The sequence below is a fragment of the Diadema setosum genome, chromosome 3 (assembly GCF_964275005.1).
Source record: "Diadema setosum chromosome 3, eeDiaSeto1, whole genome shotgun sequence".
Classification (NCBI taxonomy): Eukaryota; Metazoa; Echinodermata; class Echinoidea; order Diadematoida; family Diadematidae; genus Diadema; species Diadema setosum.
Genome location: NC_092687.1, coordinates 20,017,973 through 20,033,537, shown reverse-complemented (window position 1 = coordinate 20,033,537; position 15,565 = coordinate 20,017,973). Strand labels below are relative to the sequence as shown.

At 35.0% G+C, this 15,565-nt stretch overlaps 2 protein-coding genes across 2 annotated transcripts in view; both read left to right on the top strand.

Moving 5' to 3' along the window:
- Positions 1-338: 338 nt before the first annotated feature.
- Positions 339-2,435, top strand: LOC140246671 (uncharacterized). The gene is made up of 3 exons (XM_072326011.1): positions 339-532; positions 1,239-1,424; positions 2,327-2,435. Exons 1-3 carry the CDS (start codon positions 339-341, stop codon positions 2,433-2,435), a joined length of 489 nt encoding a protein of 162 aa, XP_072182112.1.
- A 5,639-nt stretch (positions 2,436-8,074) lies between these two features.
- The window catches only part of LOC140246670 (sorting nexin-33-like), a 70,562-nt gene continuing 63,071 nt past the window's right edge, over positions 8,075-15,565 (top strand). The window contains exon 1 of the mRNA XM_072326010.1: positions 8,075-8,086. Coding sequence (XP_072182111.1) covers positions 8,075-8,086 — 12 coding nt within the window. The remainder of the gene's footprint in view (positions 8,087-15,565) is intronic.

Genomic DNA, 15,565 nt, shown 5'->3' with positions numbered 1-15,565 from the left:
AAATAAAAATAGTAGAAATAACCACGAATGTGTGAATAGAACAAAAATGAGAATTGAAATGATAATGATGACAATGAAAGTAATAATAACGATAATAATGATGATTATGAAGATAATGATAATAACAATGGTAATAATGATAATAATAACGATAATAACGATAATAACGGTAAGAAGAAGAAGAGGAAGAAGAGGAAGAAGAAGAAGAAGAAGAAGAAGAAAAGAACAACAGCAACAAGAACAACAACAACAACAACAATAACACAGGTTATGGGATATTCTTCTTTGTCATCTGGCAGGAATAATAATATATCATATAGGAAAAAGTCAGCTCCGAGATGTCTTCGCTGAAGCCTTGCGCCATAGACCCTGCTCTCCCCGCATCGTACCCGGGCAACACGTACTACTGCCCCGATACCAACGCAGACGGTACGGCCAATACCTTCACACAGTGTTGCCATAACGACCGGGCGGATGCTGACGGGAACTTCCACAGCTGTTGCCAGACGAGCGAGGAACAGAGCGCGGAGAGGTTATTAACGATCAGAATATTTTTCTTTATTCTTTAGTGCTTTTACCTCATTCCCTAATATGAAAACAATTCAATTCAGTTCAATTCAATTCAATTCAATTCAATTCACATTATTATATTTTCACTTTCTACAAAACATAACACAAACAATAAAAATATTTAATGTGAGTGACGTACTAGTTGCCTTGAAAAAATCGATGAATAAGTAAAATTTGCGAAGGCCTACATATTAGAAGTGATAATCAAACTCATGATTATACGCATTAAAAAATTATACTTTAAAAAAGATAAATGAATGAAAAGGCAGCGAATGATTATTATAATAACCAACAAAAAAGAAATCGTGCATACGGAGGGAGGGAAACAGAGGAATTGTTCAACAACACCTGATTTGTTCGAATTCCGCCCAATCATTTCAGTCAAAACTACGTCCAATTAGGGCGATGGGCCACCTCCCTATATAGTCCATTTAAATGGTCAGAAAGTATATTGAAATGGCGCCCTATCTACGCGTACTAATTGATCGCTAAATCTATCCGGTTGATATGAAACCTCATGTATGAAAAAAAAAAAAAATGCATTGTGAGTGTTCCTGTCTTTCGGTACTTTCTATCTCTCCTCTTCTCTGTCACCTCTTCACCCCCCCCCCCCCCCCTCTCTTTCTTTCTTTCTTTCTCTCTCTCTCTCTCTCTCTCCCATATCGTAGGCTTGGCATGATGGAACAGATAGGGATGTACGTTGGCATAGCAACAGCCGTCTTGGTTTTGTTGGTATTCGTTTACACTTACTGCCGGGATGACACCTTCTCTTGTCTGAAACGAGTGAGGGCGCGCTGTTCAGAATGCCGAGCCACCTGTGTGGACTGGATCTGCTATTGCCGCTGTTGCAGCAAGTAAGAAATGAATAATTAATTGTTGAATTGTGAGCCCATTCCAATTTGTTGAGTAAACTTTATCAAATGGAGCAATTCAAATAAATACGCCTCCGTAAGGGTTTGTTCGCAAAAACCGATAAGTCCATATTTGCCAAATGGGGATATTTGCGATTAAAGGTCAAGAAAAATAAAGAGAATAATAAGAAAATGTTTGCTTCTTTTGACCATAACTTCAAAAATGTACCTTTACATGTAGTGACCAATATATCATTCAAAAGGTATTATTTTGTACTTTATCACAGAGACCTTACTTCAAAATCTTCAAAAATGGACTTATCGGTTTTTGCAAACAAACTCTTCGACTATGTTTCATTCTGCTCGATCATAAAGTAGTTGCACTTTATACATTCACATCTTGCACATGGTAATATGAATGGCCTCCGCCTTTCTGTCAGTTGATGTTTCAATTATTTCAATGAAAATTTTATTGTTCTTTTTTTTTTATTCTACTAAGAATGTGATGTTGGCATTGTGAAAATTCCCATCAATTTCAATTACATTAAATTTTCTTTTTATGTGCTTAAAAATATGCACACTAGAAAAGTAAACGAAAAAAATACACAGTATGTTAACTCTGAATGACGCATTTATTGTTTTCTGTCAATTTTTCTTCCTACAAACAGGAGAATGTGTTACGAGAGGTCAATTATCATTTTTTTTTTACCTAAAACTAAAAATTTCAATACTAAGTAGGCCTACACCCTATATTAGATCAGATATGCTTTCTCGTGACACATCGTATTTTCTATGTAGTACGCTTACTTCGCATATAGTAAAGTTACTGAGAATAAATGTAATGACACTAATGGTGCCACCATCCTTTTTTTTCCATCATTTTCTTTTTCTTTTTCTTTTTCAAGAAAACTGCGGAGGATATTCAGAAAGAAGAAGAAGAACCCGGAAGTATCTTACGTAAGAGAGGATACCCTCGTTGATCCCAATGCCACGGACAATCAGTTCTTCTGGTAGAAGGAGAGATAGAGAGGACGATTGTTTAATAATGATTGGTTATGCATGTCATTTTGTCACAGATGTATGTGTAATGAAAAATTGTTGAAATTGTAGAAACTAACCATATTGTATAGTACTCTAATACATATGTTATGTTTCATGGAATTCCTGGAAACAAAAAATTAATTGTGAATGATATATGCCATACAGAGAATAAATCAAATCAAATTAAATCAAATCGCTTTGCACAAATTAAGCCGATTAACAAAAGATTATGTAGCTTTTAAGTGTGGAGATACGCCCATGCATCCCCTGTTGACAACCCCGTAACTGTCATTTATTTTGTCCTTATTTTTTTTTTTTATACAGGTCAATAATTCGAAACCAGATTGCATAGATTATATTTATCGTTGCTACATGTCAGACTATAGTCTCAGGTAACTGTAAGAGTGTCCGACACAAATGTGTTATGGATCTATCAAGTCAAATCAAATGAAATTAATAAACGAATAGACTATTATAATGTTAATGTTGTGAGTGCAGTCTTAGAACATCACTGGACTGTATAACTAACTGTAAATGGAAGGCTTTCCACTAATATTAATTTTTACATTGAAATAATTAATGCATTTATTCATTACTTACAAACCCTTGTCTAGACTTAAATTCTTTACCTTAATGAACTGACCTCATTGTTTGCCGTCTAATCAGCTGTACAAAAGTTATACAATAATATGCTATTGCAGATACTATTTTTTTTTTTTTGGGGGGGGGGGGGGCGGTGGGCAGCTCTGTCTCTCAGACTGAGTATGCATTCGTTGTTGGTCAATGAATTTTCGCAGTTTGTGAAAGCAACTGAGTCCGGACATTTAGTTTCTATGAATAGACGACATAATCATGCTCTCTTATGCAATATCATAGAACATTTTTTTTTTTTTTAAGCTATTCATGCTGTTTTATTTTCATTTTTTCTTCTTGTATTTCCTTTGGTAATTTCTGTAATATAATAACTATTTCTCTTTTGGTAAGTGTGATGATTATGCATTCGTGTTGTTTCAAATCTTACAAATGATTAGAGAATAAATGGAGCAGATTTTTGAAAATGAAATGAGTATCTTGTGAGAACATTTTCTTACTCATGTATAATGAAATAAATCAATAGATGTCGTAATTACTGTAATCCATAAAATGTGTTTGATTCTTGAATTTGCGATATTAGTTCTTTTTGCATTTTTTTTTTTTGAATAGTGTACTCATTGCACTCTCATACCTTCATCTTTCTCACCCAAATCATGTTTCTAATTTTTGGTTGCCGGTTTTTTTTTTTTTTTTTGTTTTTGAAATTTTGTCCTCTCATTTAATTAGTAAATTTGTTACTTCATTTATTTTATCTATTTATTTGTTCATTCATTTAATTTTTTCTTTAATCTCTATTTTTTCATTTTCATTTGGCGACAATGATTACTGGTACACTATAAAAATGAAAGAAACGCAGTGTGCGACAAAGAACCATGACGCCTAAATTCGAGTAAGGGCGCTGTTCTCAAAGGCATTTCAGTATTATCGAGGCATAATTGTCACAAGATGTGATTCCATGCAATGCAATCAAGAGATTAACATGAAAAGTATTATAGTCCGTGCTCAACTTCCTTACAAACTATATGAAATCAATTTATCCTTGATCTCTCTCTTTATAAGAATGAAATGACATTGCCAAACCAAACTTCTGCGGAATTCTTCAAAGTCGTCAGTGATTTGATGAGACGGATATGCAATATTTCTTTCTGTATTTCTTTCTTTATTCTTATTTTTATTTTTTATTTTTTTTTTTTTGCGAGGGAAAAATAATGCTGCCACCTACAACTGAAATTCGACAATTTCTTTAAGTACATGCCCAAAACGTATGTTGCTAAATAGGAACATGCAGCAGACGAGTGTCCTGGTATGTAATGCCTAAGTCAATTCTTAACTTGCAGATAGATTTTCTGTAAAACGTATTTAATGATAACTTTAAAATTCCCCATATAGTGTTCTTACGCATATGTGACGTTGATGGCAGTATAAAACTACAGTGTGCTTCTTTTGAATTTTAACTTTCACTTTCACGATAAACTGACGACTGAAATGTGATGATCTTTGAGTTATTGTATTGTGTGGCTCTGACATGCAACTCGCTACTTCTGGCATGTCCGGTTTCAACTCATAATCCCCTATTCCTTTTTTTTTTTTTTTTTTTTTTAAATCCTCGTCCTTTCGTCCTGCATGTGTTCCTCCATTCGTTTAAAAGATGATTTTGACGGATTGGTATATCCAGTGTTGAATATTGAAAGATAATCATCCCTCATAACAGACACATTGTGCTTATGACAATGACTACACCAATACTTTACATCACAATCTCAACTTGCTATATTCTGAGAGTACTTATCTATATAGCTTACTTCCAAGCGAATCAAACCTTTAGTTCCATTAACAGACGGCATAACAAAGTTTAATTCCGCTTTTGGCACGCTGCAGTTGATTTGACTGAAATGAGACAGGAGAGTAAACTTTTCACTGGATGATCGGACCAAAGAGGTCAAAGCTATCGAATCCCAAGTACTTCGTGTTTTCATGTGGAATCAATGATACAAATGAGACTTTATCGCTCTACTTATGCCCAAGAATGTTTGTTTATTCCTACAAGAACAAAGAAAGAAAGAAAAAAAAAGAAGAATCGAACAAACCAAAACAAACCCAAACTAGAAAATGAATCCCCAACAAGAACTCTTACGTAATTATGATTATTTCCCTTTCAAAAGGTATAAAATAATTTGACGGCGAACGACAGTATTACTCAGGTTCTGCGATTTCATTTAAAAACATGAAGAATTTGCGGAAGGACTATAGTCAGTTGATAGTAAGTTTTGTTATGAAGTCAAAACTTGTGAGATTATGTTACCTTTTTGTCTTATGGAGCATTTTGATTCTCACTGACGTCATATTTGCCCTGTATAGTCAAAGACATTTTAAAATGTTACAACTTTTTATCAGTTATTTTAATCATACTAATTCATGGAAAAAATAAGGCATTGCGTTGTTTGATGTTTGATGTTTGATATTGCTCAGTGCAATAAACGTGAAAGGAACATGAAGTTGATTCTTACTTGAAGCCTTTCCGTCATGATGATTATCAATGGGTCAAAATATGAACAAATTTCTCACACATTTTACTCATAAGAATGGACCGGAAATTAATGTGACATGAAGGGGAATATTAGTTAACCAAACGAAATAAGAAACTCATCAAGTATAATCATGATATCAAGAGGGTATCTTTCCCGGAATGAAGATAATGTTAGTTCCCTCTTAACCATGCAGTTCTATAAGTAATGACGTACGTTATGTATATATACACAAAACAAGTCACTGAACATTGTTTGACATTGTATAATTATGATAAACACTTAATGCAGCTTTCGGTTTATGCAGTTCTTCAAGTTTTAAATTACTCTTGTTCAATTAAGCCTTTCTGTGCCAATGAGTTATTTCATTGTGCACAAATTTCACATATAATTCATGTAGCGCGGAGAGGGTAATTGGACAATCGATGCAAAAGTTATGAATTTTTGAAGTTTTGGTGTTGGAACCGCTGGATGAGGAGACTACTATAGAGATTATGACGTGTGAGTGGACAACCACATAAAGAAAATATAAAGGGAATTCCACAAAAACTCATTTTTCATGAAAATTACACATTCCATCAACTTGATACTAACATATGTTAAGGGTAGCAATTATTCCCCCTGCTTTCTGACAGCAGTTAGTCAAGTGCTCATTCATAATGCTAGAAAAGTGAATTTTTGTGGAATTTTCTTTATATTTTCTTTATATTGCCGTCCACTCATACGTCATAACCTCTAGTAGTCTCCTCATCCAGCGGTTCCAACACCAAAACTTTAAAAATTCATAACTTTTGCATGGATTGTCCAATTTTCCTCAAACTTTCACTGATGTGTTCTACTAATATTGCTGCTTTCACTCAGTCCACATTGCTCTTTGGGTTTTGGTTCCCTCCTCCATTCCTTTCTCTCTTTCTCTTTATGAATCATTAATATAATTTATTCATAATTCATATGTTTATATGATATGTATATATAATTCATATAACATATGTATTGAAGTAAACACAAACATAATGTAATTATATGCATTATACAAATAGATATAAAGTTACAAATATACAGTATAATTATGATTATACAATAATATTTCACATGTGAATATTGTATACATGACTATGTACGTGTACAGTAGGTATATATAATGAAGGATTTTAATAAAAAAACCGATATTTTTATTATTCATTTGATATAGCTGAGACTGAAACTTCTGAAAAACAAAGAAAATTATTGAACTATCATATGATAACTCTTTCAGTATTTTTCGGTATGTGACAGGTATACAGCATCAATCAAAATATTATATTTTCTTAATTCTGATGATGATCCTACTTCAAGACTTTGCAAATGACGTTTGCTTACAAACTCTTCATAATACGTACATAATGTACACAAGTACATAGGCCTTCATAATTATCAAATTTGTATTTTTGTCAAGAAGGTCATTCATTGCTGTCCGACCGATTCAATTCAAATCAAATACAAAACAAAATGCATTCTTTGAAAGCGCAAGAGAAAATGAGCACTGTAGTGTAAGTAGTACATAACCTATAAGAAACATAGCAAAATCAAAATCATTATGCTACTGACAAAGAGAGGTCTACGTAAAAGAAAATTTTGTAGAGGTGCGTGCCATTCAATGAAAAAAAAAATGATCCGTATACATAAGGGAAAAATTCGTAATCGCTTGAGCAACTCTCTTTCCACAAATTAATAATGGTCATGAAGCTTCCGAATTTCCCACATGACTAACAAAGCGAAAAAAAAAAAACTCTCCCTCTCTTTCTCTTTCGTATATACTTACACCAAGTTGAAATAATATATATCATTGAATTGCATTATATTACAATACATTATACTTTTGATATTTGCATAAGCATATGTCGTAAACCTTTTAGGAGAATTTCGTAGAAAAGTGATTACCATGACACAATTCTCAACATTATGAAAGAAGATCCTTTTTTGTAGAAAAAAAGTAATAAAAAGGCACCGGTCTTTCCCTTTTCCAAAATGGGGGAAAAGGTGATTTCATGTCGCCTTTGTTGAGGTTGCAGCAGATTAGACGTACAAAATATGACTCATGTTCACAGTTCCGTCTGCTGATTTAGTGAGCCAGTCAGCCTAACTTCCCACTAACAGAAATTGAAGATAACAAAACAAAAATGACAATCTCTTCAGTAGTCTCGAACTGAGGAAACGCAGACACTTTCGATCTCAGCGGGCGAGCGTGGCTCTCTCGAATTTCGATGAGAAAATTGTCTATCCTGAAATCAAATATTGTCTGCCATTATGTTAATGTGGTGTTTTTCTTGAATGTGGCCACTTGTAAAGGTACCAAGTCTTGTTGCGATATTTTAGCCATAACTTAGCAGCAAGCGTAGTTTTGTCTCTGCACAAGACCACAAAGCTACAGTATTATACTGCAGAGGAGATCGAATACTGTAGATGGCATGTTATTATCACGTGACCCCTGTGAGGGAGTGACTAATTTACAAGATGGCGACGCAGGTGAGTCACAGAAAATCTGGACATTTGACAGAAATTTAGATTTTTCCTATCTGTTAAGCATTTGTTGTAATAGTCGATACCTTGAATGAATTATTATGATGTGAGTGCATGCAGAAGTGTTGATATATTGAGCTGCTGTATGTGTTTTACCTTCCTAATCTCAAGTTTTTGATCGAGCTCTCTCGCTCTCGATCGGAAACTTTTTTTTTTATACGCACTGGGTGGACTGCGGCCCTTGTCTGCAGCCGTCAGTAGCGGGCTGCGGACAATTCTGCCGTAACGAACAGCGGCCGCGGCCAGCCGTGTGGGTGTTTTCAACGAAGAAGAAAGGACTCGGATTTCACAACTTTGAGAGAATAAATGTTGACAGAACGTAATAAGTGGCATGTTCGCACAAATCGCAGGAGAATTCGTCGGTGTGTTCTTTATTGCACTTGTCTTTTCTTCTTCTAATGTTGATAAAGTTTTAGTTTTTTGTAGGCCCTAGGATCCCTACTGTAAATTGAGGCCTAATATTTGAAAGCAGTGCAAATGGCAATGCGTGCAATGCAGCGGACACGTCAATAAAAGTCTAGAGTAATCAATCATCCCTGTTTGTGACAGGGTGCCTATTTGCAGCAGGGGTAGTTTCATTTGTTGTTAATGAAAAGGCAAAACCAGGTGCAAAAATACCCTTCCCTACTTCCCATACCAGTAGGCAGTACACACTTGCGAGTAGAGGATCTAGTAAACGTAAACTCCCGCTCATGTTCGAACTTCTAAAAAGTGGCACTAGACCTAGATGGCTAGATAGAACACTATTGTAAAGTACAATCTTTTTAATAGCTGTTTTATCAATTCAATGAATGAACTGCTGCTGCTGCAAATAGATCTAGGCACCCTGAAGCAAACAGGGATAATAAATTCACACCTAAAGTTAGTCTACACAGTCATGTGTGTGGAGTTTTCATTCATGGAGTCACAATTATCAATGTCTTGTCGCCTATATGCCTCTTCGATTTTTGGTAAGAAAGGCATACAGCCACATTGTGTGTTTTTCTTGGTCATCCAGCCACACGTGTGTAACTGTGGCTGACTGGATAGGTTGAATGCAGCCACATGTTTCACACAATACAGTGTAAATCATATTTTACCATTGAATGATGAAAATAACATAATTTTTCTAAATTTGTAGACAATGTTGGTTTACAGCTCATTCTCCTTGTCTTTTCTTCTATTCTTGTGTGTTTGTGTGCGTGTGTGTGTGTGTGTGTGTGTGTGTTTTCCGGTCTTGTCACAACAAATGCTTATCTCTGTACCTGCAAGTTTTCTCAAAGATCTGAAAATATTCTTACTTCAGACTATAAAATCCTTCCCTAATACCCTGGGTTTTTTTGGGAAAAAATAGCCATAATTCACCTGTGATAGCCCCTAAAAGTATATTTCAATAAATCAGACCATATCTTTATAAACGATTTGTCACTTGTGCTCCGTGCATTTAAGTTCTGCTCATTAAGCGCTGGTAATATTGTGTGCATATTGTACCTATATGCATAAGAAATAATATTGAAATTCCATATCGATCAGCTGGCTGATCGCGTGCAAGCATACGTACAGTATCACTATCGTATGAAATGCATTTGGAAAAAAATATTGAAAGCGCTTGTTCAATTTAGAGAATCGGGTGATTGACTAGTCTATATGGAGTCATTTTTGTTTTTGTATTATACTCTTTATAATAAAAATTTACTCTTAAACCCTAGTGAATAAAAATCGGATAACAAAAATTCTAAATTGCAAATGGCATGTCTCAAGTACAAAAGTGTATATTCTACAAATAACTCAATACAGCAAACATAATACTCAGGATATTGGTACACTTTGAAATTTAATACATTGTATGTTGTAAATTGTGTATAAACAGCGCTGCAGTGTAGTCGCCTTTTACAGCTCAAGTGCGCTACAATGTAGCTAATCATGTAGACTGTTCTGATTGTATGCCAATTTGGAAGGAAGCAAAGTCTTACCTTGCTCAAGTGGTTGCGATTCTTAGAGTCTAGAGTGTGAGTGCAAATTTCTTTGTAGACAATATGAGGAAGAGAGTGAGGTAGAGAAACAAAAAGGAAGTTTGCACACAAAACATAAATGTACGTGTATGTACATGGAAAGCCCACTAGATTTATGTTGTTTTTTTTTATTGTTGACTTCTTGAGATTTTTGGTTAGTCTTTTTGCAGTATGACAGGTTGAGTTTGTTGATGAGCTACATTGTATTTTCCAGATCTTCTTTTCTCTTCTAAAAGATTAAAAAGGTACAGAAAGGTGTTGAATGAGTGTGTACATGTACCTGAGAAAGTTGTGTGTGAAATTGCAAACATCAGATGGCTTTATTTTCACTTCTCCTGGTACAGTCTGTAGGGTTACTGTACGAGCTGAAATTTTCGCGGTGGTTTTATTTTTGCGAATTTCGCGAATCGCCTTTGAACCGTGAAAATAACAACACGCGAAAATAACCACGCGCAAATAGTAAGTTCAGTTAGACCCTTGCAACCGCGAAATTAACAACACCCGAAAATGTCCTCCAAGTAGCAATTCGCGAAAATATCTGTACGCGAAAATTTCAGCTCGTACAAGTATATCATTCACCGACTAAAACCAAGTACATACAGTGTACATGTGTCTTGTCTCTAGGATCAAACAGAATTCATAGAACTACTCTGTTGTCTGTACTATCACTTTTTTCATGAAATGCAAATGTAGAAGATATGAATAAATGTGTTAATTTTCTTGTGTAGTCCTTACTGCTAGCAATCATCATGCATTGATATTTAATCATTTATTTATTTATTCATTTTTATTATTACTATTATTATTTTTTTTTATTTTTTTTTTTTTGGGGGGGGGGGTCAAAATTTGGAACCTATTTCCCTGTGAAAATCAGCTTAAGTACTACATCAAGCTGTACATTCATGTAGTTCTTAAAATGAAAATGTCAGTATACTGTAGGTGTTTTACTACTTTAGTTTGACAGATGCTTTCTGAAAATAATGATGTTTAAAGGTTTTAGTATCATGCATAATTTGAAAAGATACATTTCATGATACTGATATTTAAAGTTAAAGCTATTAAAGTGTCGTGGTCTAAGCAGGCGTCTAATGCATTGATAAAAGTATTTGAGAGCCCTTTCATGTTCCTGTGTACAGTGCAATAAAATGCCAGGCAGTGTTTAAATCCAATCCTATGTTTACATTTCCTCCGCAAAGTATAAACAGGCATGAAATACACTCTACATAGGCGTACCCTGCTCTTGCACTTGTCTATCTGAGTTCATCATCAGATGTCTGTGGCACAGAAATGCAGTGTGTCGCACATATTTTCACAGTCAAATTTGCATAATCCATGGACTATTATTGAAACTATTCTTTCTGAATTCCAGGCATGTGTACATGGATAAGCTGTAGCTGAGAAAATAGCATGCATGCTTGAGACCGTTTGCCATGAAAGAGTGTCGAAAAAATTATATGAAGACACAGAGGTCGATTTTTTTTTTTCTTGTCCTTAGTGTTAATCATTAAACCATATGGAAGAGAAGTGCTATTTTGCTTGTAGCAAAGTCATAGGCATCTGCAAATATCAGTTGAAGCAATTTGGGCGCTGGGACACGCTGTACTTGGTGGCTTATGACGGATACATTACGTGTATGCTATTTTTATTTTCATCAACCCCCCCCCCCCCCCAGAAAACTACTTGTGCTTACATGACACATGTTTATGTGTAAAGATTATTGACTTGCTGGGAGTTTTCATTTGTTGTTGTTATTTTTTCAGTGACATACAAATTGTAAAATGTGAAAGGCATAACACTTTTTTTCAAACATTTGTAGACTTGATGAAAGTTTGCAGAATAAAATGAAACTTAAATAATATAGTGTTTACTACATTGTAGCACTTTTGAGTGAACACACTTGGCTAATTAATTGTTGACATTCTGAAGAAAAAAAAAGAAGTCATGTTATTGAGGTGCAACAATAAACATGTATTTATATGAAGTAAAAAGAAAAAGAAAAGAATGCTGGAAGAAAAAATTGTTGCTAATTTCAGCACCAGTTATTAGCATTGTGGCGTGAGACTCTGTGTGTGTTAGATGGCAGATGAGGAATTACAAATTAGTAAATAAACAAGCAAACCACAGGACTGACCCATTCTGTTATTTTAATTTGACAGAGAAGCAATGGATAAGAGTTTGGGAATCATTTGTTGTGTGCAGTCTCTCTGTCCAAACTGTCATGGCAGATATGTTACAATGTACATTTAATCGATGGGTCATGGAGTTTCAATACAGTCAATCTTTAACCCTACACACATAACAATCAGCGTTTAAAAGCAGAAGACTCCAGCATACTGTGTACTAAAAAGTGCTGGAAGTGAAAGTTGTAGAAAAGTGCATGCTTGAGTTCTCCTGTTTTGAGGAATCTAAGATTTGAACTGTTGGGTGCAGGACAGACAAACTGATTTTCTTCTGTATTTTGCTGGATTCCTGATGCTCCTCATTCTTTGTTGCCATGGCAACCAGTTACAGCGTTTGTTTTTCTTTCTCCCACTAACTTAAAAACTACTGTATATGCCACATGCCAAGCTCATTTCTACAGCTAACTGTAGCTACACATCTACAATTTACAGTGTCCTTGTATTGTAGGATCAAGCTGTTCTTGCTTTTAAAAATTAATGGTTTCATTTTAGTTTCACCCTGTCAGAACAAGCATTCTAAAAATCCTGTTCACATTGTGGGTAGATATTTTTCCCGTTGGACTCATTGAGTTATTAATGGCATCATGCATCAGCACAGCTTTTGGTAGTATCACACACACAATGCCTTCCATGGATATAATAGATGGTGCTCACAGAGAAATCCACAGTGACAGCATGTACTCCATTGGCCTAAGGAATAATTAATGGTATCATTATGATGCATTATGTAGCTCATAATAGCTTTTGTACCATTCATGTGATGTGTATTACATTGTATGTACAGTACATGTAAAAGGTGCTCACACAGAAAGCATGGGGCTACTCTATTTTTATTCACATGTGATGGATAGATCTGTATTACAGTAAATAGATTGGTATTTTATTGAGGCATTCATGTCTCACAGTCTCGCAGACTGAATTGCACATAGAATTACATCATAAAAGAGACAGCAAAGATTACAAAACAAATATTCACACAAAAGAAACACGTACAAGTGTAAAATACAGACATTACATGTATAGAACGAGGCCTTTCGACAGGACATGTAGACCTACATCTGTACAGACTGCGCGAGCCGTAAACATTACATCATAACAAAAACACTGATGATCAGGGTTTGGTATTCACACTCTCTTTTTGATTTCAACACCTCTCTCACAGGCCCTTTTGCTCTTTGTCACTTTCACTCACTCTTTCTCTCTCTCTCTAAGGCACACTAATCAGCATTTCTAAGGATTTCTGTTTTTATTTAGGTACATTGTTCTATTCCTAACCTGGTAGTCTTAGGAAAGTATTGACATTCATTCCTGCATTTTTTTGTTTTTTATTATTATGAAGTGTCAAATCTCTTTTTGTCTTGGGTTGTACATGAGATTAGAAACTCTTTGTTGTATGAAAAGTGATGTGTCCTTGTACAGAAGTGAACTCTTTCGTGTCAAGTAGTTCAACCTGTATGAGAATTGGATACATGTAGTACATTTTAAAGCATAATTCCACTTTGTGTTCAAAATGATTTTAGCAAACAAAGTAGACTGGGGCAAATGAAAAGGTAGAGCTCGGGTTAAACCTCAAAGTCAGACTGGAACTACATGTACATTGTATTAAAAACATGTTGAAGTGGAATCATGAAGTTTCATGTGTTCATATGAAACAGTGATAAAGTACACATGTAACAACCACCTGCTCACAATATGCAATGGTGATTATGTCGTTCATCTTGCAAGTCTCCCCCTGACATCGCACGGTGATACCATAATGGCCGGTGGAACGGGTGGAGGGGGGGGGGGGGGGGGGGGGGTCGCTCAGGACCCCACCCCCACTTTTTTTTTAGTACCCGTACATAGTAATACATAGGGTGTTGCCACTTTTTTCTTTTTTTTTAACTCCGAAGTGGCACTAGAAAAAAAAAAAAAAATTGGAACTTTTGAGAACAGTATGAAGGCGTTTGTTTTTGCGTTGAAGACCTTTTTTTTTTTGCTTTTCAGCTGAAGAAACCAGAAAGTGGGGCCCCCACTTTTGAAAACGTGGCACTATCCAGCCATGACCATGAAGCAAGAAGGTTGGCCAGCTTGGATGTATTTAAGATTCCCTGTAATAAACAGTGGGTAGCTTTATCACTGATACTCTATTTTAGTAGACACACAGCCAAAGAATCTCAACTGAAGTTGACGATTACTGATGAGTGAATGCTTTGATGTACATGTACTTACGCTATTTTGTGGTTTTCGAATATTACCCACGCGCCAGGCAGCAAATGAATTGGGCCAAAATGATTTTGCGTTTTTAAAAGAAACACTACATTTGAGAACAAAAGAGAAAGATTCTTAGCACTACCAGAGTTCACTTTTATGATGTGGCATTTTGCATATTCTGAGCTTGCATTTAAGGGGAAATCCAGTCCAAATACAATGTATAAGTTAGTCTGATAAGACAGAGTAAAATATTACCAGTTCAACTGTATAATTTTCAGATGGAAAATAAGGAAGTTATGACATTTTGAAGTTTCGCTAATTCTTTGGAAACAGTTTTTGAACAGTGATGCAAATATGGCAAAGTGAGCATGGCATCCCCTCACAACTTGCCATAAGTACATAGAATTTAGAAACTTCCATTTTTTCATTCAAATGCAAAATATGCCCGAGGCTCAAATCCTTGTATAACTGATCACTATTCTGAAGGTATTCAACTAGGAATAACGTCATGTTTCAGACGTCAGTGACAGAAACATTTTTGCCGTTTTTTTTTTTTTTTTTTTTGGTACACAGTCAATGGAAAATTGTGAGGTTATGACATGGTTAGCTCACTTATCTGCATATTCATATCCACTGTACAAGAACTGTTTTGCATAAATTAGCAAAACTTCAAAATTTTACAACTTCCTTATTTTTCATCTGATTTCAGTCAAATTTTTACCTTTGAACTCGTATGAAAGATTTTTTATTTTTTTTTTAATCAGACTAACGTATATTTGGATTAGACTTCCCCTTCAAGACCATTTTGCATTTTCTTAAAACAGTTTATTACATTGTAAAACAATTGGTTAATGTGCATTGCGAATAAGAATAACCTGCATCATTCTATTGATGCCTGTGTATTGAATAATACCAGCTCTTTTTTTGAAAGGGAATACATGATGAGGTTATGTGTGTGTGTGTGTGTGTTTGGGGGGGGGGGGGGCTTTTAACAGTTACTAAAGCAGGGAAGAATTTTACTGGTTTCTTTTATTATTATTATTATTATTATTATTATTATT

Excerpts from the sequence above, each read along its gene's own strand:
- LOC140246671 (XM_072326011.1), top strand. The coding sequence starts at position 339 with ATGTCTTCGCTGAAGCCTTGCGCCATAGACCCTGCTCTCCCCGCATCG. Across the intron at positions 533-1,238 it reads GAGGAACAGAGCGCGGAGAG|GCTTGGCATGATGGAACAGA; the intron begins GTTATTAACGAT and ends CCCATATCGTAG. Across the intron at positions 1,425-2,326 it reads TATTGCCGCTGTTGCAGCAA|AAAACTGCGGAGGATATTCA; the intron begins GTAAGAAATGAA and ends TTCTTTTTCAAG.